The following is a 24571-nucleotide window of genomic DNA, read 5'->3' on the forward strand; positions in this document are numbered from 1 at the left end:
CTGACCTGCAATTTCTAACCTGGTGAGATGTTCATGGATCAAGGACGTGTGGAAACCACAAATATCCTAAGGTTTTGGAGTATCAAACGCAACAACTAAAGTTCAAAGCCGTCAATATTTACACCCTCCACATAAATGAATAAAGACTCAGTTAATAATTGAGGTTATTATAAACTACAGGAGCACTTTGGATCATGTGTGATGTCACATCAGTCTAACTTCCCCATGCGTGTTTATCTGGTGTGGAGTTGGCATAATGGATGAGTTGTGTGTACGAGGAGGTTCCAGTGGTTCCAGGACGCATCTGTATTCGTCCAGCTGAATAAAAGTGTGGCATCTGCCCCAGAACATGTTAGTCCCTCCTGAGCAGGGAAGTCAAACAAAAATCCCCAAAACATTACGCACCGACTCTTTCTGGGCTTAATCAACTATACACAACTCTCCTCTCAGCATACGCCTTCCTCAAGACCTCCTCCTCCTCTGTGGTTTAGCTAAAATGTGGATTTAAGCGGTTCCCTGCAAACTGGTCCTGACCGCGGAGCCTCCTCCCTCCTAATTAAACTCGGCCTAATTACGCACGGAGCGGTCATCAAGGCAAAAGCTCCAGCTCCTTTAAACCTCGTTAATATGTGGAAAAAACACGTAAGGAGTTAAAACAAGCTCAAAACACTCAAAAACACGCACGCGAACACGCACTGGCATGCGACCCGACACTCCCCTTTAAAGCACGCAGGGGCGCGCTCCGGCCGCCTGACCAGCTCGTCCAGCCGCCCGCAGCAGCCAGTCTGCTCCGCTCCTGCTCCCGCGGATGTGTGCAGTCTCCCGGATTTGGTGGGAGGGGGGAGAAGTTTCCCCAAAGACAAGCTTGGATCTCAGAGAGACGATGCCTTCCTCCCACAGCCCAGACTCGCCGCCCGCTCTGTGGATTTGCTGATTTTCTTCATTCTTCCTTAAGTTCTTCATCGGGACTAGAGGGAGATTTCTGAGCCAGAGAATGCTCCCACAGGTCACCCGGATTCTCTACATCTTGTCTTTTTGTTGTTTCCAAGGAGGCTTGATCAGGTAAGGCGCACCAGCGTCTGTTTCCTCCGACAAACCTTCACACCAGCTGCTTCACCGTAAACTTTTCCGTCTGCGGGATCGATCCCGCGTCGTTTCACCCACTTTATTTGTTGATTTGGTGAAGCTCTCACGGCGACCAGTCTAATATTTGTTGCCATTGTGGGAATGAAAGCGGGTCCGAGCAACCTTGACCATCCATTCGACAGGTACTGCAATTCAGACAGTTATTACGCTCAAACACGCACGGCTGCGCAAAAATAAAGAGATGATTTTACGCATTTCAGTGATTAAACGGGATTTTTTTTTTCAGTCGTCTAATCAGAATAAACATGAAACATGCATGTAAACAAATGTACAAAAACCTTCAAAATGAATCATCCGTTAAGCAGCTACCTGTGGAATCTCTGTTGTGTGACTCCAATTTAGGAGACGTTTCACTTTATTACTACGTTAAAGCCAAGCAAATATCTGATTCAGGGCCACCTGCCTCCATAGAAAAGCCAGAAAAGTCTGTTTGCCTGTCGCTGAAACAGCCTCCTCTCTCTCCACCTGCCTATTTTCCGTCCCGCCTCATCATCACGTCTCCATTTTGCCCTTCCACTGACAACACCTCCAGACAGCCTGCTGTTTCTGTCCTCACCCATCCCTCCCTGCATCCGTCATGGCGGCACAAACTTTTATTTAGAACTCTCCTTATTTCATGGCCTGCCGACCTCAGGTGTCAGTGGAAGAGAATTTAACTCTGCATAATCCTGGAGTGGAATAGAGCCGCGACTTTGAGCCCAGGGGCGAGAAGAGCCGCTCTCAGCCCCGAGAACTGTCAACTGACAGAGCCTCCTCTGAGGAATAAAAGCCCCCCTGCTGCTTTCTGTGTGGGGGAGAATCCACAGAGGGCGGCAGGCAGAATCTGATGGAGATGTGGAGAATGGGGGGGGGGGGGGGGGGGTGGTCAGCTGAAGAGGGAAAATTGTAAAAGGAGCAAGCTGGGATGAAAAAAGGGTAGGAAACCAAGCAGATGATTCGTTTAGCTTGTGGTAGCTGAGCTTAATAAAGTGGAAGATGGTGCTGGGAGATGGAGAGAAGCTGATCTGATTGGAAAGAGAAGATAAGGTGGAGCGTAAAGGCGGCAGCGGCGCGAGTGGTGGTGGTGGGGATCCGAAGGAGAGATTGTCGTGTAAAGTAGCTCACATGACAGAGTGGAGGGTAAACCAGCATGAACATCCAGCAGGAGATAAGAAACGGGGATGAAATGGTTCAGAAATAATGTGCGTATGAGTGAATGTTCCTGTTTACCTGTGTGGGCTTCATTTATGGACATTTTACAGCAGAATTATTGGTGCTATGCTTTGCTGCAGCTCATTGATCTTTTTCCTTTAATAGGTCGATCTAATGGATTTATTTTAATCATGTTTTTGCTCAATAAAACCTTAAAATTATGATTCTAGTAAAGCAAGGACGCAACTTTCCGAGCTGCTTTATATTCCTTCCATACTTCATTACCATTTTCTATTGAATTTTTAATTCAGGCACAGAAAATTTGGGATATTGTGTAAATTGCAACAGTGTTATCCCCTTCAGAATTGCGCCACCTACCTCTTAGAGTGTGTAGGCTAGTTACAGTGATGAGCTGCACCATGCTATGACCATTAATGTGAAGCCAAGGAGGGCGTTCTGCAAGTTTATCACCCAACGATGCCGATCCAGCTGGTCTGCTGTGAAAAACCTGGACTTTGAAAGACTTTTGGTTTATGGGTTGAGACGGTTGTCTGCTGAATATCTATGGACAGACAACCTCAGTGGGTTTTTTTTTAACTTAATAACTACTAAAGGAGATTTTATTGATTGCAAAATGCTACACAGTGCGTCCCATATTGGGCATTCAGTGGAGCGATGCCCCTCTCTTTCTCTCTCCCCCTTTTCTAAACACCCATTCAACACCTGAATTTAGCACTTTCAAGTTGCTGGGAGAGGAAACCATTTTCCTGTGATAGTTTCTAATTAAATTCCGATGGCGGTCCCAGCTGGTCTTTAAGTATCGGCAACAGCAGTAATATCTGGAGGCTAGTAAACAGTGCAGGAAAACAAGCACAACTTGTCTTCATTTTAAATGATTCACGGGCTTCGAGGAGTTGAGAGCGGGCCTCGGCTTTTGGAGACAAAATTAAACTTTTGAAATGGCTCAAGCTAAAGCAATGTCACACCAAAGGATTTGATAACCGCGGAGCTAAACCAGCATTAGTCGAATAGTTTCTGAGATTTCACCTTGAGTTACATCGTCACAGACGCTCTGGGAACTCTCTTATCCTCTCTGAAAGCACAGGCGATCCCCCCCCACACTCGGCTGATACGCAGGAAGACCACCGATGAGTATAGAAGCATGAAAGAGAGAACAGATGGGGTGTTTAGGTGAGGTAATGAGTAAAAAATGAGCACCAGGCTGGAGACTGTTAGCACTTCACAGCAACTGCGCAAGGTTCTTTCATCAAAGATAAAAATATCTTATGTTTGACTTCAAGGAGTTTGATTTTTGTACCATTTGGCTTTAAAGTAATTCAAGGATAAGTCCCTCTCAGGGATGTCTGTGTCCTTCAGCTGCTTTGATTTTGCACTAAAGTGTTTCTGCGAGTACAAACTCACCACAAGGCGTTTAACAAAGCCAGTTATTCTTCCTCTTTATGTAAATATTTGTGTTGAATAAAAAGGGGACCTGCTAATTTTATCGATGATGCTATTTACATTCTGTGTTCTCACCCTGCGATGCCAGCAAATCTTACACACACTTTGTGTACGATAGCAAACATACACACAGGAAAAGCACATGTGGGTGACGTAAGTCCTCCACTCGACCTCTGCGTTGATCGAGGAGCTTTAACATCAAAAGAAAACTACTCTACTGACCTATTAGGTCAAAGTTCAGGGTTTTTCCTTCAGTTTCTTTCGTGCAGAGAGCAAATTAATGTAATTAATTATATTCAACAGCAAACTGTAATAAGTACGGGTAATAATGCAGAGGAAGTTACATTTAAATCATGGGAAATTAACTAATCTGCCAAATTTGCCCTGATGTGAAGTCTATCTGCCTGAAAAACACATGGTAATCATTTTTCTATAGCAGGCAGATTAGGGAAACACATTCGGTGTCTCATAAATATCCAGGTAACAACGTAAGCGACACAGTGTGGAGGTAATGCGATTAAAGTGTCCTCTCCGCTCCTCTTCTCTGGCTCCGGCAGATTAAAAGGACCACTTATTGACTAGAGCAGCACTTTGGCCAAGAGTCTTTCTGGGCCGTTATGTTGTTGCAATTAAGAGCATGAAGTGGGGGAACATTATGAGCCCTGAATCATGTCATTATGTCCGACCGCTCGGTCCACACGCATTTATCACTTCTGTGTGTGGAGAACAGAACGGCCAGCCCGTCCAAACAGACCTCATTATACAGGCGCTGACAGAAAGAAGAGGTGAATAAGAGTCAGGCCCAAGTGATGCCTTAGAGACACGCTCTGGACCATTAATAGCCAGCGTAGCTGCAATCACCTGGTCATTACAGGGACCAAAGGTTAACGATGGGTAAGGTGCTGCAAATTAGACCCCCTTTAATGAGCTGGAAGAATTTGTTAAAATCAAGAATTAGCCATTAAATTGTTGTAATATACCAGTGAAATAAGGTTCTTTCTAATGTTTAATGTTTTGCAGATCAGATTGGTGGTTATTTTCTGATTTCTGAAGTTCCGGATTTAAAAACACATCTGATTGTGTTATAGGTAAAAAGGCTGCTTCTTTCTGCTCTCGTAGCTCTCGGTCACATGATCACCTTGTTGACGACGTTCTACGGCCAGTCTGAAAGGGAGGGGACCGACGCAGCGCTGCATTGATGGATTCGACATGCAGGCTAAAACTGATGGGACCCGGGCGTCCGTTACCCACAATGCAAAGCTGTCCTGAAGGTGAAACGCCAACGTGCTGAACAGAGGCTGATGTTTCTGTGCGCATTAGCCAGATGACCAGTCGTCCTTGGCTGGTGAAGTGCAGCACTAATGACATCAGAGAGTCTGCAAAGTTTACAAAAAAATAAATAAAAAAAGGCTGACAATGGCAAATTAGGAGGCTATTTTTGGTTGTAGATCAACGCAGAGAACCAATATCCACGAAGCTTAAGGTAATCCAGGATTTCAATGCCCTGGTCCTCGCGGTGTTGGGTTCTGGAGTCACATTGCTGGTCAGGAAAAACACTTTTTACTACCGCTCTTAAAAGGACACACGTGTTAGTGTGTGTGTGTGCGTGCGAGCGTGAATTGGGACACTGGTCGATACTTCATCATGCTGCCAGCCATGTTCCTGGAAATCCTCTTGTCTGCTGGTGGTTTTCTGTGCTTGGGTCTGTTGCTTTCTGCAGACCCTAAAGTTCTAAAGAGTCACTTTAATGATGACACCAATTAATGAGTCACAATTTTCTAAACATATTCAGTTAATCATAAAGTTCCTCAACCTTGAAAGGACGACCTTGGAGGCAAATGGGGCTCCGTAAAAACCCAGTTCTGGCTGGGAGTTACCTTGGATGCTAACAATAATGATAAAATCACTTAGTTGTTCTCCACATAGGTCACTCCCTCTAAGCAATGATTCACAGCCCCCCCACTAACGATTAAACCTAACTTTCTTTTTGGGCTGTGGATGTAAAAAGCCCACAGTTCAACCCAGAACCTTCCTGGTGGGTCAAGTGTGTTATCCATCTTCCCACCAAGGACTTCATTGCTAACCTTCGTTTTTTAAAATGATACAAGTGCCAGCGTGGGCTGTAAATTAATTAGCAAAATACAGATTTCATGAGTGTTACAGAATCACACTTGTGTAACCGCGTCCCCGCTGAAGCGAAATAACTTAATTGTCGACTCCAATTGTGGGTCGTGCCGAGTTCAGCGGCCATCTTAGTGTACGTGCCTCTTCTTAATGATGCGTCTATCAAGAACCCTCACTCCGTCATGCAGATTGACAGCTAAACCCCCGTAGCCAAGCTGGGACGCATCTTTGAAATAAAACCCAGATTGAGTCCCCAGCTGGCCCCCAGCTCTCTCCAGTTTAGCCTTTAGCGCAGTAGCTGCTCTGCCAAATGTCACTTCATCCGTACGCATCGACTGTTAGCGGTTAATAACCAGAAGGAAGGAGGAAATAAGGTGTTGTTGAAGGATCATACCAGATATAGAGGAGGAACCGACTTAGCACAGTTGATGCAGCAAATGGCTAATACAGGAAATGGATTATATTAGCTGGGAATGACCCGCAGGTAGCAGGAAAACAAGCATATGCCAACAGTGGATGTGATTTATACTGGGACTGATGGGAGCCGACACCTCCTTCCATATTCATACAGATGTTTGTTGAAAATAGAGGACATTAATCATCAGAGTGGAGCGGTTACAGATTCTAATTACATGTTCACTGTAGACGGACCGCGTCCTGTCGGGATGGAGCCGTGCAGATTTCCCAGCGGATGGGGAGGGAGTCGCACGCTGGCGAGATCCTCTTCATATGAGAAATCACACGTTTCATTATGTCATGCTACCGGGCATCTCACCTTGTCTATCCTTGCGTTTCATCACCTTGTCTCCCGTCTGCGCAGAAGATCAAAGCAACAAAACGCGGCAAAGGCACTCTTTGTAGTTTATTGTCACGTGCGGAGCCCTGCCTTGTTGGCCAAATGGTCCGAGTTCTAATGCTCTAAAGTGGCAGAAAACGTGCTTATGCGTTCAAGCGCTCGCCACTGCGAGGGAATAAAGCTGCGGTCCGTGCCGAGCCTGGAAGCAGACACATCAAAGTAATCCTCGGCAGTCAGTGTCTGAAATTCTGCTAGCTGCGCTTCAGAGACTGACAGGAAGCAATCTGCACCGATAAAAGATCTCCGATGCGTTTGGGGTGGCCTGAATACTGAGGAGCCCGGCGGAACATCTGGAGGAAGGGATGGCTTCGTCTCCCGCGGGGGGGGGGGGGGATCTCACTTTGTCAGGTTTATCACTGAGATTGGAATGCGATCTGCCATTGTTGGAAGCTTTTCATTTGATTAAGCTTTGGGTCCAACAGAAGGGAAACGCTGAACCCATCGTGTTAAATGTTTCTCTGCCCCCGCTGGTTTGGATGGTGGGGGGGACCTTGGATGAGTCGGAGGGCGTCTCTGTTAGAAGACTCACTGCCCATCCTTACTATGATAACCAAATCGGAAATTCATTAGTTTCCGTTCCAGCCGTCAGGTCTGGGTCACATGACCCAGCAGCCGCCATTCTACTGGCAGCTGTACTGGTTTTGGCGTTTCTTCTCCAAACTTTACTCTTCCATTTCAGTCCATGTTTTTTCTTAGTCAACCTCAGCTTGATGGACCTTCAACGTACGAAGTTATCATTTTATAAGCATCTATTATGGTCTTTACAACTCATTTTAATACACTATTGTTTTTCTTTGACCTTTCTATTGATCCTGAACTTATCTGGGAATAAATTTAAAGCATTAAGTATTAAGATACTTAAGGAAAAGTCTAATTTAAGCCACAAAATGATTAAAGATTATTTAAGCCGCGTGTGAAAAAGTATGAAATTGCCTTTGGGCTGTAGTTCATGGTACAGCTTCAAGATCATTACTGTGGTACAAGCCTGCAAACATCATGTCTGCTTGCAGCTCCAGAGACGCTGATCCAGGATTAAAGAGCAGATTTCTACACAAGCGATGCAACCGAGATTAATCTCCACTCATTAAAGACAGAGCCAGTGTTCAAACTAGCCAATGAGGCAATGCTGCCAAATTAAACAACCACGATCTGGCGGAAGATTGTGACAGTTTCAAAACAAGCAAACAAAAACAACCAAGATCTAATGGGATCAAGTTCTGAGCCTCACTGGCTGACACACCAGAACTGATTCAGGATGGGTCCCCTTCCTGAGCAGAGGACAGGAAGTGCAATGCTGTAGTTTGGACGCATGAGTCATTGAGAGATTAGAGCCTTGAATTACTCGACTAGTTATCAGACGGTAGATAAGCACGTTCTGCAACACTCAGCGTAAATTAGAGTTCAGATAAGTTTTCTGCTGAATTCTGTGTCGAGCTGGAAGAACCACCATCTACTTCCTGTGTTTGAGCCAATCAGAAGGCCCCGATCACACACTGAACAGGTCCCTGGTCAGTTAGTTATAATGACAAACCTCTTCCCCTTCCCGAGTGGAGCCCGTCTTATTTCAGGAACGTCTATACGTGTCTGAGGTGTCACTGTACAGGGGCGACAGTTGTCATGTCACTGAAGACGAATGTTTGGGTGTTGATGACGGTGGCTCCAAATAGCATTCTGCAACGACCCCATTGATCATCCTGGGACAGCGGCAGTCATCAAATACTGTAATATGAGGATCCTCGGGGACAGTACAGACAAAAACATTTGGGTCGTAGTTGGATTTTGTTGCTACATTTACGACACGTGGGTCCTGCTCCCAGTTTAACTCAGCTCTTGTTTTGAAGCTAAAGAAATAGGATTCTCCGATACTGGAATGGAAGCGACTTTGATGGAAGCAAAAGGTCAGGCTAATTAAATGTCAGCAAAGAGCAATTTAATCGTTTAATCTTTCAGCAAAGTATGTATTCAAGGGCTCGGGGGAGTTACTTTCATTTGCGCTTGTAAATTTAGTCAATAGAGGCTCCAGATGAAATCCTTAAACCTCAAATCTCCATCCTCAGTCAGATATGTAATGATTTCAAGAAGTCTGCAGAATTAGATGATGCAGACATCTTTTTTAAACTTTCTCCAGCGCTTTCAAACATGTCAAGAGGCTTTTTTCCCCCCTTTCAGATGAGAGTCTTTGATCGTCAAAGGCTCTCAGGTCTCCAGCATGTATTTAAGCAGGGCTGAGGCGTCCACGTTGAACTGCGTTGGTGATGAGGAGGTGATGTTTGCCCCGCGGGGAGGCTGAAACATGCATCTTCTCCCACAGCTGAGGGTGAGAAGTTCAGCTGCAGACCTCAGTGTGAAGAGCCAACACAAAAACATGTTTGTGCAAGTACTTCACGATTGCTGTAAATCATCTTGATTTGAAGTACCTGCGAGTACTGTACAAGTATAGTGGGGTTAAAAATAGAGCATCCAACGGACTATATTTACTGTATATCTGTGGAAAGTGGGACAGCTGTGACGAGCCGGCTGTGCCAGAACGCATTTGCAGATCTCTGCTGCAACATCCCGCCTGTCAGAGGTTCTTAAAATCTACACCACGGCCGGGAAAACCCGCAATTTAGCCCTTTAGAACGGTGATTATTATTAATTTATCCCGCCACAAGTGCGGTTTCGCCACTATCGAGTCAAAACTAGAAGCGCTGCGGCGTTGATTCCAGCCAAAAGCAGCGAGGTGGAATTATGAGCAGTGAGAGTTGAGGTGCACGATGTAAAAAGATCCGTGCGGAGCTCCTTTGGGAAAAATGGGGGGGAAGCTGTAAGGTTCTCGGCACCGACAGGGCTGCTGAAGGGTTAGAAACTATTGAAATGGAAAGTCTTCAGAGAAAGTTTGTATTTTATTATTTATATGATCGAAACAAGCATCTGGAAAAAAAGATTCCCGCGGGCAAACGATGACGTCATCCAAAGTTTTCAAACGGAATTCGAAGGTGAAGAGAAAAACAACACTGTTCCATCAGTATTGCAAAATATTGAGAGCATTTAGCTTTAAAACAGGGAGGTGGACTCAGCCCTGCACAGATGAACCATCATCGGCACCAGCCAGAACGCCTTAAACCTGGATCTTTTTGTCCTTAAGTTGTTTTTGGCATTTGTGGGTTTCCTGTGGGCCTTTCTCCAGTGTGACATTTGTGGAGCACCTGAGCATCAATTTGTCACATCTTAACGCCTGCTGAGCCCGTTTAGCTTCAAGTCACCACAATGAGTATCCAGACATGGACAGGTGGAAGCTTTTCCTTTCCATCTTTCATCCATTGTTTTCACCCTCATTTCTCCATTATAATTATGTTTTTCTTTAAGCCTGACACCCCCTCCCTCGCTGCTTCCCCCTGCACAGACCGTGCTCCTGCTCCTCCTCGACTGTTTCTGGAATATTCTCTTTTATTTCTCTGTTCATGCTCTCTGCTGTCGCCCGGCTGATGTCAGACTGAGCTCCTGTAAGGAGGAGATAAAGCCCCACAGCAGGGCTGGGCCACAGATGTCGCCTTCAGACTTCCTGGACAAGCTCATGGGGAGGACATCAGGATACGACGCCCGCATCAGACCCAACTTCAAAGGTACAGAGCGTGCCAAGGCAGACCACCCCTCCCCCTGCAAGGGCATGCAGCAGAAAAGTAAAACAAAATAGGTGACGGGAAGTGCTGCAAAAGCAAAGCTCAGTGAGAGTTTCGGTAATAAAGAGAAAAAGAATAAACGGCCACTTTTTGCAGGAAATGCTTGATTTCATTTTTGTGATCTGTGTTCTTATCACTAGACGGTCCCTCCGGGAGTTAGAGGGCTTTTTTTGTGGCTGTCGAAGCCTAAAAACGTCTAATTCTGCAGCAACCTTATGGTTGTTTTTTAATTTGCAGTTTTTTAAGACTTCTTTTTTCAGGAGGAAGGCCAAAACTTCAAGGTCACCAAGTTTAATTTACCTTGGTAGTCTTGATTAAGACAGTCCTGATTTCCTACATACTACCCAACATTCCAAAGTCTACACACTACCTTTAGAAATATATATTTTGGAAATGTTCACATCATTTAAACGTTTGCAAAGTAGCTGAAATACATTATTCTGGTTATAACACAAGACGTCAGGTACAGTATCCTGATATGTGAGTGGGATTCATGTGGGAGGAGTCAACAGCTTCTCTGTCTCCAGGTCCACCCGTCAATGTGACCTGCAATATTTTCATCAACAGTTTTGGCTCCGTCACAGAGACGACGATGGTAAGAAAACCTCGATTTTAAAAACTGAATGTAGACTTTCCTCACTGGAAATGCTCCATTTTCTGTTCCTGCTCAACCCCTTCCCTCGTTTCTGTGTTTCTGAGACAGTAACGGTGCGACCTTGAGAGACCGGCAGGTCACTGACGTGCTGATAATGAACCGTCCGCTCCGCAATTAAAATGAAAAATTGGGAAAGGGAATGAAAAGGTGTGCGAGAGCGAGGACGAGGGCTGCACAGAGGCGTGTGAGCATCCGCGCTGTTGCGGCTGCTGGGTCAGCACAGTGCAGCCGTGAATGGTTTAAAAGAGACCCGGGGGTCAGACCCCGGGCCGGGTCAGCTCCCAGATCGACAACACTAATTATGTCATTGTTTGCACAAGCCAAGCGTGCCTTTATCGTGATGAATGGCGTCTATAGAGAAGCCAAAAACAATACCTACAGATTAGTTGGAGATGTAATTATGGTGCACCAGCTGAGGTGGGGGTGGGGCAGTGCCTGGAATCACGACCCCCATTTTCTTCATTTTAAACTATACTGATGTATTGGTTTAAGCTTTAACTAAGCCATAGATGACTATTTTATTTCAAAATAATCGTTCATTTGTAAAGAAAACTAAACCGTACATTTGCCCCACCTTTTCCCCAGGACTACAGGCTTAACGTGTTCCTGCGGCAAAAATGGAACGACCCCCGCCTGGCTTACAGAGAATATCCCGACGACTCCCTCGATCTGGACCCCTCCATGTTAGATTCCATCTGGAAACCAGATTTGTTCTTTGCTAACGAGAAAGGAGCCAATTTCCACGAGGTCACCACAGATAACAAGCTGCTGCGGATTTTCCAAGATGGCAGCGTTCTGTACAGCATCAGGTACGTAAGATGATTTTGGGGGGGGGGGGGGCAGGTAAACACCCCCAGACCACAAGTGCTAAACCAACTACCTGGTTTGTAGCCTGTGAATAAAGTGTCTCCTCCTCACAAACATCACCACAGACGACATTTTGCACATCTTCACCAGTAACTTGGTGCGACCGCCGGCTTTAATGACAGGAATATTAAATCAGCACGTGCCCGTTTTCCTACTTCCTCGCTGCTTTTCCTCGCTCGAACCTGTTCTCTTTCTTCAGCCTTTCTGTGCGTTTGACATTTCTCTGTTCTGGTCTGTTTTGTTTCCGTCTCAGGCTGACTCTTATCCTTTCCTGCCCTATGGACTTGAAGAATTTCCCAATGGACATTCAGACCTGTACCATGCAGCTAGAAAGCTGTGAGTCCTCTTTCCTCCCCCTCTCCCCCCTCTTTTTATTCATTATTTGCTGCTGTAGACTTCACAGACTCTTGTTGGCCTGAGTTGTGTCGATTGTGTGGCAATGCCGCACGGCAATTTGAACCCGTGATATCGTTGTGCGTGGCCACTGCTGGCTAACTACAGCCCAAGTGTGTTTGGTTCCAAGTGAAGAAGCCTGGCAATGACCTTCAAAATGAAAGGCCGGTGGCATCAGCCTGGTCACACATTTGTTATTAAACCTGGAAAAACGTACAAAAGCCAAACCCTTTAACTTTGTTTCCTCACTGAAGAACAGCTCCCTCTGTTTTCTCTCTTCCTTTGCCTAAAGCAACGATATTGAGCCGTTCAGCTCCATGAAACCAATTTCTAGGACATAAATAATAAAACTTTCATTTTGTGTCCCTTTTATTATATGTAACTCCCCCTCCGAGCCTAGACGTGACCTAATTTCCCCATTAAAAGTGACTAAATAGAGTAAAAGCTGACTGCAGGCCTCGTGACCATATTGTCTCTTGTTGACAGTCGCACAACACCACCTGAGGGTGTCTTCACCTGGACGAGCGCAGGTTTGATCGTGGAGATGGCATTAGGTGGCGAGAGTGGGTGGTGATGGGGGGGTGATGGGATCAGAAAGGGAAGAGTTATCTTTAGGGTTTGAGGGAGTCGGCCAAGACCAATCTTCTTTCCTGGCCTTTGACGCCACAGGCTTAGAAACAGAAGCAACAAGCGGATTCCACCGCCTCCCCACACATCAAAAGTCTCATCGGTGCAGCTTATAGAGCTTCCCCTTCGCCTACAGCCGCCAGAATCATATACCCTCACATCTGCTGGTGACTTTAAAGAAATTTAAAGGAAGACTCGAATACCAAATCTAATTGGGCGGTTTTAGCATGCCGACCGCGAGCACCGGAACAGCCTGAACCGCGTCTCCTCGATGATGTCATGTGACAAACGGCCTGTCCGAATGATTCCAGACGAGCCACCTTCAGGTTTTATGGCACCCTGAAGGGTAAATCGGCTGTGGTTTGACTCCTCTGTTTGGGGAAGCGTTGATGGTCACGCCTATTGTAAGAATGATGGCGAGTTCACCGCCTCAGAAGAGCTGCGTTGCTGTGGATACGCTCCAACATGGTAACACCCTGAATAATTGATGTTTCTGTAACTCGGGGGTTAAAGGAGAGCTGATGCGTGTTGCATGCATTTTTAATGGACTGATCGGGGCACCGCGAGGACCACAACCCCGAGAGCGGCAGTGTAACATGGAAGACAAATAATTAGGCTTCTTCTCTCCTGTCAGACAGAGATGCTCGCCATGTCCTCCCTCACTATCTCACCTTCACAGCTGCGTTAGGTGACCTTTGCTGCGACGGTGGCAGAGGACAAGCAGGAGCTCGAATATTACATCATCGCCGCCTTCAGAGTCACTTTCTCCTTTTGTAATTGCTAATGGCAGCTAACATTTAACGCCTGTGAGATGCGATTCATTGAGCGAATAAAGAGAGGATTAATCGATTTAACAAACCTAGTCTACAGTTATATTAATCCACGTTAGGCTGCTACGACAATTCAATTTCCCTACGGGGATGAATAAAGTACATCTTGAATCTTTGAAAGAGGAATTTGGTGTTTTTCCTCTACCAAAACTGACACCAAACATCTCCAGCTGTGAGTTGCTGCAGCTGCTCGGACCCGTTTGAATAGCGTCTCCCTCCCTTTATTCCAGTCGGTTACACCATGAACGACCTGATCTTCGAGTGGCTGTCCGAGAACCCCGTTCAGGTCGCCGACGATCTCACCCTCCCACAGTTTGTGCTTAAGGAGGAGAAGGATCTGGGATACTGCACCAAGTATTACAACACAGGTACGAACCAGCTGATCAGAACGAAACTGTCTGTCGGTTGCCATAGGAACCACCGTCTAGCCCTGTTGCCTGAGTTAGCATGGACTTCCATTAGAATGCTGCATTGCTTTGTGCCAAAAGGTAAATTCACCTGCATCGAGGTTAAATTCCACCTGGAGCGTCAGATGGGCTACTACCTGATCCAGATGTACATCCCCTCCCTCCTCATCGTCATCCTGTCCTGGGTATCGTTCTGGATAAACATGGACGCCGCCCCGGCCAGAGTGGGTCTGGGCATCACCACCGTCCTGACGATGACAACGCAGAGCTCAGGCTCTAGAGCCTCCCTGCCCAAGGTTGGCGTGGACACTCCGTTTCATGAATTTATGGCTGGTTTAATGTTTTCTAGAAGTTCCCAGATGAAAAACCTCTCAGTTCTGCAGTAGTTGCGTTACTCTGTGATCCAGACTTTCCTTTAATGAGCATGTGTGTAAGAACGGAAATGAAAAACAAAATGCCACCGACAAAAAGGTCAGCACCAAAATCTAATAAAGACAAAAAAAAAAAAATCTAATAAATGGATTACGGCTCCAGTCGGAAACTTGTAGACTATACTGGCATTTGGATCAGATGTGTCCCTGCAGAAGTACACAGTTATTATTTTTTTTACTTTTAATTGCTGTGATTTCCTTTCGATATTTCCGAAGCAATGGATTTTGAGTTGAATGTAATTACTAAACATGTAAATTATTTGGTTTCTAATGGTAATAAGCAATGTTGCTTCAAATATGAGGGGTATTTTAGCTGTCAGTGACTAAAATCCCCCACAATTTTGCAATCTAGCCGCAGTCTAGGAGAAAAGTTTCATTATTTGAAAACAGAATTTGAACACAGCTTTGCATGTAGTTTTTCTCCATTGGATGGCAACAGGTCAGTAAGTAAAACAAGAAAAACAGACCAAAACTCCAGTGTAGCATCAGGATGTGGTGTGAAGGGCCAGTGCCAGTATCGCTACAAAGCTGCGTGCTAAAGTTTGCATTCACAGCCGCATTTAGCTGGGTGTTCATGTTTCTTTAAACATATGTGCTTCGTGCTAGTTTGACCAAGGTTATCGCATTAGTTTGGACCTTCGATTCATTAAATTCTGATTTTGCTAAAATCATTTTCTGATTCCAGAGTTGGGTGTCGACATGTAAAATACATGAGGGCAGAACACCCGGTTAATGGGGGCAATATTCTGGAAGCAGACAAGGGGCCGTCCACATTTTATTGAGTATTAATAATGTATTGAACAACCCTGAAGATACGTCAGCTACTACTGATGAACTCTTGCTAACGCTAACTGCCGCCTGTACAGTTTTGAGGAGAACACGCCTGCCTGATCCACCAAGAGTTGCAGATCGTCGCTGGACATCTGCAGCTTTTAATACCTCACCAGCAACTGTGACCGAAGGTCACCAGTATAGCTCAGGAAGGCCCGAGGGAACCTCTCCTGATCTGATTAGAGCCGGTCTAATACCGCGGTTCTGGTAAACCCAATCTCTGGAACGCCTCGAAGAGTTCTGATCAAATTTAGTCCTTATCCAGGCGTCCGAGGAGTCGTTTGAAAGCAGTTGAGTGTTATTCCCAGTCATCACACGGAGTCACCGCATCAGTATTTAGGTAGAATGATGATTTTTTTTTGGTCGACACCGTGACCTCATGCCCATTCCGCTCACTTGAGTGTAATATCTCAGAGGGCCTGAGGGAAATTTTAGCACACAGGAACAAACCAAACACCCTCAAGATAAACTGACTGGAGAATTGGTGGCAAAAGGTCAGTCATTGAGGACATTTATGGCCATAAATCTGAGATCCTGACACATGGTGGATTTTCAGGCAATATTTAATGTGATGAGAAATAACTGGGTCAGAGGTCAACTCTGATGAGCCATTTGGTAAGAAATCCTACTATTAGTCAACAGTCAACCTTCTGGGCTCCAGAAACCTTATTTTTCCCTGAATGAAATCATTCATTGGAACCACAAATTCTGATTTTCGCTAAAAACATCATTCCTGGAGGGTCAAGTCATGCTGATGTCAAAGAAAAGCACCTTGCTTTAAAATAAAGTCATCAGTTCTGCTAATGTAAAGCTCACAGTTGTGCCACTCTGGACAGCAGACCGCCGCTCAGTCGAGCGTTCCCATACATCTAGTGCTCGGTGTGCGTGGATGATTTGCTGCGACATGAACGACCCGGTCAGGGCATCCCCCAAGTCTTAGCCGTGACCCGACTTAGGGCTGTGGGTCAGCTGCTGGTAGCAAATGTGGGTCGCTACCCTGAGCGCCGGATGAATAGAAGGCAGCAATCAGGGAACGCCTCATCTGTTTTCTGTCCTTTTCCAGGTGTCCTACGTGAAGGCCATCGATATCTGGATGGCCGTGTGTCTCCTGTTTGTGTTTGCCGCCCTGCTGGAGTACGCGGCCGTTAACTTTGTCTCCCGGCAACACAAAGAGTTCATCAGGCTGAGGAAAAAGCAGCGGCAGCAGAGGATAGTGAGTACACATCCAACGGACCTCCTGTCACATCAGCACACGTTTGACCCTCCGATCCTGCAGTGATTCCAAAATGAGGTGTAAAAGTGTTGACAGAGTGGCCTGAAGAGACCGAGCGGTCTGTCCTGCCTGCATCAATACGGGACGGGCTGAATTATGGACTTCTCTCGTCCACATTATTGGTGTAATTACTCCCACTGAGAAGTTTGTTGCTGGAGACAGGGACGTCCTGTCTGCTGTCCTGCAATTAATCCACCTTTCACTGCATCATTATGATTCCTCAGCTACAAAATGGCCCTAAATGAAAGTTCCTCTTAAAGGTTTCAGTCAGTCATAGTGTACTAAACACAGCTATTAAATCTACACATGTATATAATTTAGCTTAGCAGATTGCAGTTTTCTTGCTTCTAAACATACAATAATAACCCACCTTAAGAGTCAGCTACACAGTTTCCTGCTCTTAAATCCTACTTTAGTTATTGTTTGATTTTTTAATCTTTATTGGTACTACAAGAAAACTAGCAAAGCTAAAACTATAGATAAATGACAAAGTCCACCTTTGGTGTCCCCGTCTTTCTCGCCTAGTTTCTACAGTTCTTTTTTAACATTAGGAGGGTAGATTTAGCAGATGACAGTTGGCTTAGCATGGTAATTTCACCTCATCAGCACAAGACTAGGACCCAGAATTGATCTCAGCTTGCCTGTCTTATCTTCTTTAAGTTTTTAATCTGTTTCAAAATTCAAAAGAATATGTCACCATCTCTGCTTCATTGTGGAAATTAAGGACTTTCTACTAATCAGGCGGTTAGCACATGACGGCTAATGTTAACCAGTGTGAAAATATGCCGTCTGAACATTTGGATTAATAGTGGATAGTCTGACTTAAATGTTACCTTCTTCTGAGACTGCCGAATCAAACCAACCACAGAGGATAATCTGATAATCATAGTGGATTAGGGGAGACACCGTGGCTGTTGGGGAGGAGATCAGAGCAAAGGGAAACCTTCCATCGGCTGTTAATGATCCAGTTCAGATGCCAACATCTTTAGAGGGCTGTAAGAGTTGAGCTACAAGTCTGTTTATATTCTCTTCACAGGGCGAGAGCAGCATCTCCATCGTTGCTAACAAAAGCTCTTTGCAGTGCATCAAAGCAAAGTGAATTTGGTGGTCCAGAGTCCCCTTAATCAGCATTATGAAAGCTCCATTATCCAGCCACTCTGAGAAAGAGGCTGGACAGGCGAGACAGAGATGAATTCTTTTGATTCGCTCTGAAAATTAAAAACGCATTCTTCCTCTTAATGCACTCGCCTCACGATTACCCTCTTCATGTCATGGAAACTTAAAAAGCTTGATTCAAGTCCCAAGTGGCTAATTTAATTGATTCCTCTCTAGTTTTTGGGTGTCGTTTTAACGAGTCGCCGAACCAAAAGGCACCTGAACTCCACCTCCACTTTTCTTTGATGCTTTGATTGTGACGTGCAGATCAAAGTGAATCGTTTTAGCTTTAAGACATCAGTGACATGCTAGTTCCACAGAGAAGTAAGGACAGCGAAGTAAGTTTGGTTCCTAGTTTACACATTTACTTATTTATGTGCCAACAGTCTGCAGCAACTCCTCACACGCACGTTGGAGTCTCAAAACCTGAGCCAATGTTGTGTTTTTTCTGTGTTGAACTCTGCAGGAGGAAGAGCTGCTCCGAGAGAGCCGTGGTTTTTACTTTCGGGGTTACGGACTGGGCCACTGCCTGCAGAACAAGGACAGAACGGCAGCAGAAGGATCCGCCGTCTTCACCCAGCCGCCCCCGGCGGCTGTGTACGACAGGGACGCGCTTCACAAGCGCTTCGTGGATCGGGCCAAGCGCATCGACACCATATCCCGAGCGGTCTTCCCGCTCAGCTTCCTCATCTTCAACATCTTCTACTGGGTCACCTACAAAGTGCTGCGGCACGAGGACATCCACGCAAACTTGTGAAGCTCAGAACCAAAACTGCCTGTCAGATACGAATTGGCGTGGGCGTCGGGCGGCACACCTGCCTCCGTGAACCGGCGCTCTAAACTTTGTGCTCAGGGGTGTCTTCAGGATCTCGGCGTGGCCTCAGGCTGGCCTTCTCTTTCTACGCGGTGGTCTGATTGGTCAACAGAAACGGTGCCGGTTCTGTCCGGGCGAGAGACACCGACTTGAATTTTAGCATCTTTGAATGAATGTTTTTGAAACTGTCATTTTTAAAAAACAAACAAACAAACAAAACCCACAGAGTAGCTGGCGTGCGCGGAGCAATAGATCTGTTAGTGTTCATTAGAGGGTGGCGAATCTACATATAATGTATATATAGATACATAAAATGTATAGAAAAACAAGCTGTTCTGTTAACTGCACAAAGCACAAATGTGTATTTCTTTGTCTAAATTTAAATAAATTGTTATTCTGCCAGGAAAGCGTGAAATGTTTAACTCTTTTCTTTGGTTGATTACTTTTGTGTTCCTTTTAAAAGAGATCTGCAACATATATAATTGCTTTTTCCATTTCAGTTTTTTAATAAACCCATTGATTACAGCCTGAGAGGAAATGCTGATGCTGCCTGAAAAAGCAAGAGAGTGGAAGTTTATCACAGCTTCTGCTTTTAAATGGGAGGTGCGATGGTATTCCCATCACCATATTGACCCCCCCACCAGTCTGCTGGAGTAGAATCAGCAGGGTTCCTGCCCGCCGTCGGCGAGGGCTGATTGCACATTGGTGCGTTTTTGAAGCAAATCTAAAGTTTTACAAGGGGAGCTTGGTGATTGTTGCCAAGTTTCGGATGTTGATATGCTAACGGGGGAGTGGCGTGGCGTCCAAAATGAATGTTAGCGAGCGAACCGGAGCCAGAGCGACCCGTCAACTCGAGAGTGAGTCCAGACTGAATCAAGGGAACAATTAGTATGGTAGAACTTAATCATCTAATTAGATGTTTCCAGGTTAACAAAACAAACCACCTCATTTTACTGCACACAAAAGAAAGCAATTGTGAATAATTGATCCACTTTCTGCTTTTGAATCCCGCCCGACCTTTATGAAGGCGCCCCTGTTGTAAATAATGAACACAGCAACTGCTGAGTCGCCATTTGAGCTTTACTCTATTCAACTTTGTTCATAAAACACTTCAGAAACTACACCAAGTGCTCACAGAAAAACACACAAAAGAATTAACAACCGCTAAACCACAAAAGACAATAACAACCAGCATCCCGAAGAAGAAGAATGTTTTAAAAACAGGAAGTGAGTTCGTCGGCCTGATGGACAAGGGTCGAGGTCCTTTCTCGGCCTCTGACTGGAGCGTACAGGCTGGAGCAGAACAGGCCAGGACCACATTTAAAAGACTTCTTATATTAAGACTGAGCCTGATGGTTTCCACTGACACGAGATCCTCATCCGGATGCCCAGAAGGACGCGCTCGTATTCAGCGTGCAGGACAACTCCCAACGGTGTGATCAGTCCCGACAAACACACCCTCGCTGCCGCTTAAACATCTACACACACAAAAGCACAAGCTCGTCCCTGAAAAGGCCTGATCAATGACAGAATCCTCCATTCACAGGATGGACCCTAATGAACCATTACACAGTCATTGTGGAGACTTTAACCCCCCCCCCCCCCCCGACATTTTCCTCCATTTAAATGTCTCATTGAAGACCTGCTGCTGAGGAATGCTGTTGAATTACAGTGAGGTCACCAGACTGGGAGTAAACGAGCATCCGATGAGCAGGACGGGATGGACCGTGCATTTGATAGCTGCTGGTCATCATGTCCGAGGCGTGCCTTTGCCATTTCCCTGGAGGGTTATCAGCGTGCTCCCCTGCTCTTTATTTCTGCTGAATGTCAGTGGCGCCCAGGCTAAAGCAGATGCGCGAGCTGGAGAGAAAGCGCTCCAGGACCTGCAATCAATAACGTCGCCCCTCAGAGTGCCGGCAACCCCCCCCCCCCTCCTTCCAGCACATAAGATGGAAACACATACGTGGACACAAAAATAATACTCCCACGTGCGGGATTTTCACGCTTAATAAAATTTTACAGCACGTCTCACCGAACTGCAGCTGTTTTCCTACACCGGCCGCCTACTTTCTGAAGGTGTTTCCGGCTCCCTTTGCCATTTAAGAACCAAAATTGGAATCTAACCCACAATTCTAACGACACATTTAATGACAAGAAATCCTTGAGATGATGCTACATGTGTTAAATACATGAGTGTAAACAGAGATTCAGCGACACGTCAGGCCAGGCTGCCAGGCTTACCGGCTGCTGCACGCACAGCACTGCCCTTGATATTAGATTTAGCACAGTTCAATTAAAAGCATACGGATGCGTATGAACATATATGCAGGCCTGCGTGGAAGAATGCAAATTAAGCTAAAGCTTAACGCACGTAGAACAATAATCTGCTGCACGTATGCAGATGATGTTTGCCGTAATCCTCATGTCGTGCAGGTGTTCAACTAACTTCTTAAAAGATTACCTGTATCAATTGTGTATGTAGCATCCTCTTTATGGGGGGCTCTGTCTGCACGTTAGTCATACACTGTTGGCAACGTTGGGCGTGGGACATTACAAAAATATGTGTCATCTCCGAAGAGACTGCATAGACATATATTTTTACATGTGCACACAGTTGATCTTTGGCGCCCCCTGTGGAGGATGCAGGCATAGTTTCCCTTCAAAACAAATGTAAAGAAATTCACTTTTTCTTTTGGTGTTGTGTGATAATTCCAACCATGACCAATTTCTTATTCTTCCCAACACACAGACACAAATAGAGGCTAATGTCCAACCTCACGGGATTAGTCAAGAAGGTCAACCAGGCATCCAGGCTAACTCTGATATGACTGTCTGAGTTTAAATTAGTTTCTCTTATCCATCTTATTTAAATTAAATAATTAGAAAAAAAGCATCCTGCACTGGTATCGGGAGTGACAGAAAGAGAGTGCAAATTTCAAACTGCTCCTGAGGTGCCAGGCTGTGGAAAATCCTACGTGGTTCTCATTTCTGCTAATCCCTCGCCGCACTTCCGCGTTTCTGTGATTCCAACATCTGAGAAAAGCCCTACAGCAGGAGGACGCCGGCTCAGTGGTTTACACCCATAATGCTCATATACGTACTTCTTTTCTCTGTGCACTGACGTGAGAAACAGTGAATTTTCCTCGTTACTCAGTAAAGAACAACAAACAGAATCAGATCAATCTCCAGATCAGAATACAGAAAAGAACTAAACTAAACTAAACCCTGCAAATAGAATCAGTGGGATTCCTGATGTAAAATGTGCAAATAACAGATTCAGGACCATTTCTGCCCATTTGTTTAGTTGTTTTTCTGGAGGTGTGTAAAGATTCAGATTCAGATTCAGATTCAGATCCTTTATTGTCCCACACGGGGAAATTTACAGTGCAACAACAGCAACAAGAGCACTCAGGGAAAAATAAGATAGAATCAAATAGAAATCAAATGGAATATACAAAGAGGATGTATATTTACAATAATCCAGATAAATGGATACTCGGCCTCTGTGTACCTGTACATAGTACAGAGGGTGAATACAATATACATATCAGAATATATAATATTCAGATTGTGTTAGCGGTTGTTCTGCTTATTGTGCAGTCTGACAGCAGCTGGCAGGAAAGATCTGCGATACCTCTCCTTCACACAGCGAGGGTGGAGCAGCCGCTCACTGAAGGAGCTGCCTAGTGCTGTCAGGGTGTCCTGTAGGGGGTGGGACGTGTTGTTCAACATGGATGACAGCTTAGCCATCATCCTCCCATTTCCCACCACCTCCACTGAGTCCAGGGGACATCCCAGGACAGAGCTGGCCCTCCTCACCAGTCTGTCCATCCTCTTCCTGTCCCTGTCTGTGATGCTACTGGACCAGCAGACAATCCCATAGAAGATAGCTGATCCCACCACAGAGTCATAGAAAGTCCTCAGGAGGGGTCCCTGCACTCCGAAAGACCTCAGCCTCCTGAGCAGGAACAGTCTGCTGTTGCCCTTCTTGACCAGGGCGTCTGTGTTGTGTGTCCAGTCCAGGTTATTGTTTAGGTGAACACCCAGGTACTTGTAGGACTCCACCACGTCAACATCCGTTCCCAGGATGTTCACTGGTGCAGGCGGGGGGTTGTTACGCCTGCGGAAATCCACCACCAGCTCCTTGGTTTTGCCAGCGTTGATCTGGAGGTTGTTCCGCAGGCTCCAGTCCACAAAGCCCTGAATAAGTTCCCTGTACTCCGTATCGTCCCCATCAGTGATGATGAGTAAAGTTAGGGATTTTACAGACCTCCACTGAAGGGAAGATAAAAAGAATAAATCCAAAAAAATAAACATTCTTTTAACAGAAAAAAGACCATTTTAATATAAGCTGCCAGACTTTATAAAAAGGTCAGAAGTGACCTCATTTATTTGCAGAATATAACTCTAATATTTACCCAGATTTTTCAGTATCAAAACTTTTCCTTACCAATTTCAGTGGCTTTATTCACTGAAGAGTAATATTTAATCATTTATTTATTCAATTTTGAGGCGAGTCGCCCTCCACGGTTGCAATGTTTTACAGAACACCAGCTCAGATGTGAATATGAATATATATGAAATGAAAAGTACAGTTCAAACTTTAGTGCTAATTTTTAAATATTTTTAAAGGAACAAACCTTTTGATACTCGGGTCATACTTGTGATGTATTTCTTACCACCATTCTACACACCAGAGCTTAAACTAAGCTTTAACAAAAGAAAATACTTAAAATGTAGTGCAGCACATCGGTCAAACCACCAACAAGGACTGATGTCTATTTTTAACATGCGTTCATACAAAAAGATCAACTTACAACCAAGTAAATTAGCATAAACCTGCTAAAATTCCAAACAACCAGCAAAGGCAGACATGAAAAAAGTCTAATGTCATCTGCTGTGCATATTTTAGTTACAGCAGATCCTTATTAATCAGAACTTTAAAGGGTTTGAATCAACCTTACCTTATTCATCAGAGTCTTCAGGTAATCGTGCCCTCAGAAACCTGCAGCTTCATCATCTGTTTTTGTTTCCTGGCAAATATAATTGTGAAAATCCCAGTAAACCACTTAATTATCTGGACAGTGTTCAAAAATGGAGGATTGTGGTTTTTGAATTGGAGCCTGTGTGTTGCTAGTTTCTCCTGAATAAATGTATGTGTGTGTGTGTGTGTGTGTGTGTGTGTGTGTGTGTGTGTGTGTGTGGTGTGTGTGTGTGTGTGTTTTATTTAAACTCAAAAACCTCAAAAACAGTCTGAGCAGTCAAGGTTCCACTGGGGTTCATAAGCTGTAAACGGGCAGATAAAAGCCCCAAAAGAGGCAGAAAATGTTGCATTTTCCCAGAATGATCCATTTGTGATGGTAAACTTGTTTCTTTCTCTGACAGTTTAAGCAGATTCCTGCTCCCAGAGGTCACAGCACATGCTAGGAAACCTCGTACTGTGGCCTCTCTGGCACTAATCTCTCCAACATCAGACCCAGATGTTAATTTATATGCAACTACGTCAACTCAGAAGGTTGTAGCCCCGATGCCAATAAAGACATTGCCCCTCTGAAGGTGACAGACTGTGACAACTCTAAAAGGTCATTTTCTTCTGCACTAATTAAAAGAAAAGTCCCTTTGTTAAATATCACGTGTCCCGGAGAATGCCAGACGGCGGGATAATGAACGCATGTGACGTCTGGAAGGTTAGCCTTTCCATCTTCATCTGCTTTGTTTTCAGTGGCAGGTCAGAGGCGACGCAGGACCCCGTCAGTCTGCTCGTTCAGGAACCTTTACGCCTGGAATTAGTATGCAAGCACAAGCGTTTGACCTCTTACATCCAATATCCATAATTTAGATCTAATTTGACTCAATCAGAAGTGATTCAGGTTGGTCATGCTTTATTAAACACACCTATTTTGAAAGA

General features: G+C 45.2%; 1 protein-coding gene across 1 annotated transcript; it reads left to right on the forward strand.

The window, feature by feature from the left end:
• Positions 1-715: 715 nt before the first annotated feature.
• On the forward strand, positions 716-19070 carry glra4a (glycine receptor, alpha 4a). Its single transcript, XM_057043624.1, has 9 exons — positions 716-1062; positions 10193-10323; positions 10908-10975; positions 11621-11844; positions 12156-12238; positions 13983-14120; positions 14241-14455; positions 16485-16634; positions 18316-19070. The coding sequence occupies exons 1-9, from the start codon at positions 995-997 to the stop codon at positions 18604-18606; spliced, it is 1368 nt and encodes a 455-aa protein (XP_056899604.1). The 5' UTR covers positions 716-994; the 3' UTR covers positions 18607-19070.
• The last annotated feature ends 5501 nt before the right edge of the window (positions 19071-24571 follow it).

Source organism: Takifugu flavidus, chromosome 9, assembly GCF_003711565.1.
Source record: "Takifugu flavidus isolate HTHZ2018 chromosome 9, ASM371156v2, whole genome shotgun sequence".
Classification (NCBI taxonomy): Eukaryota; Metazoa; Chordata; class Actinopteri; order Tetraodontiformes; family Tetraodontidae; genus Takifugu; species Takifugu flavidus.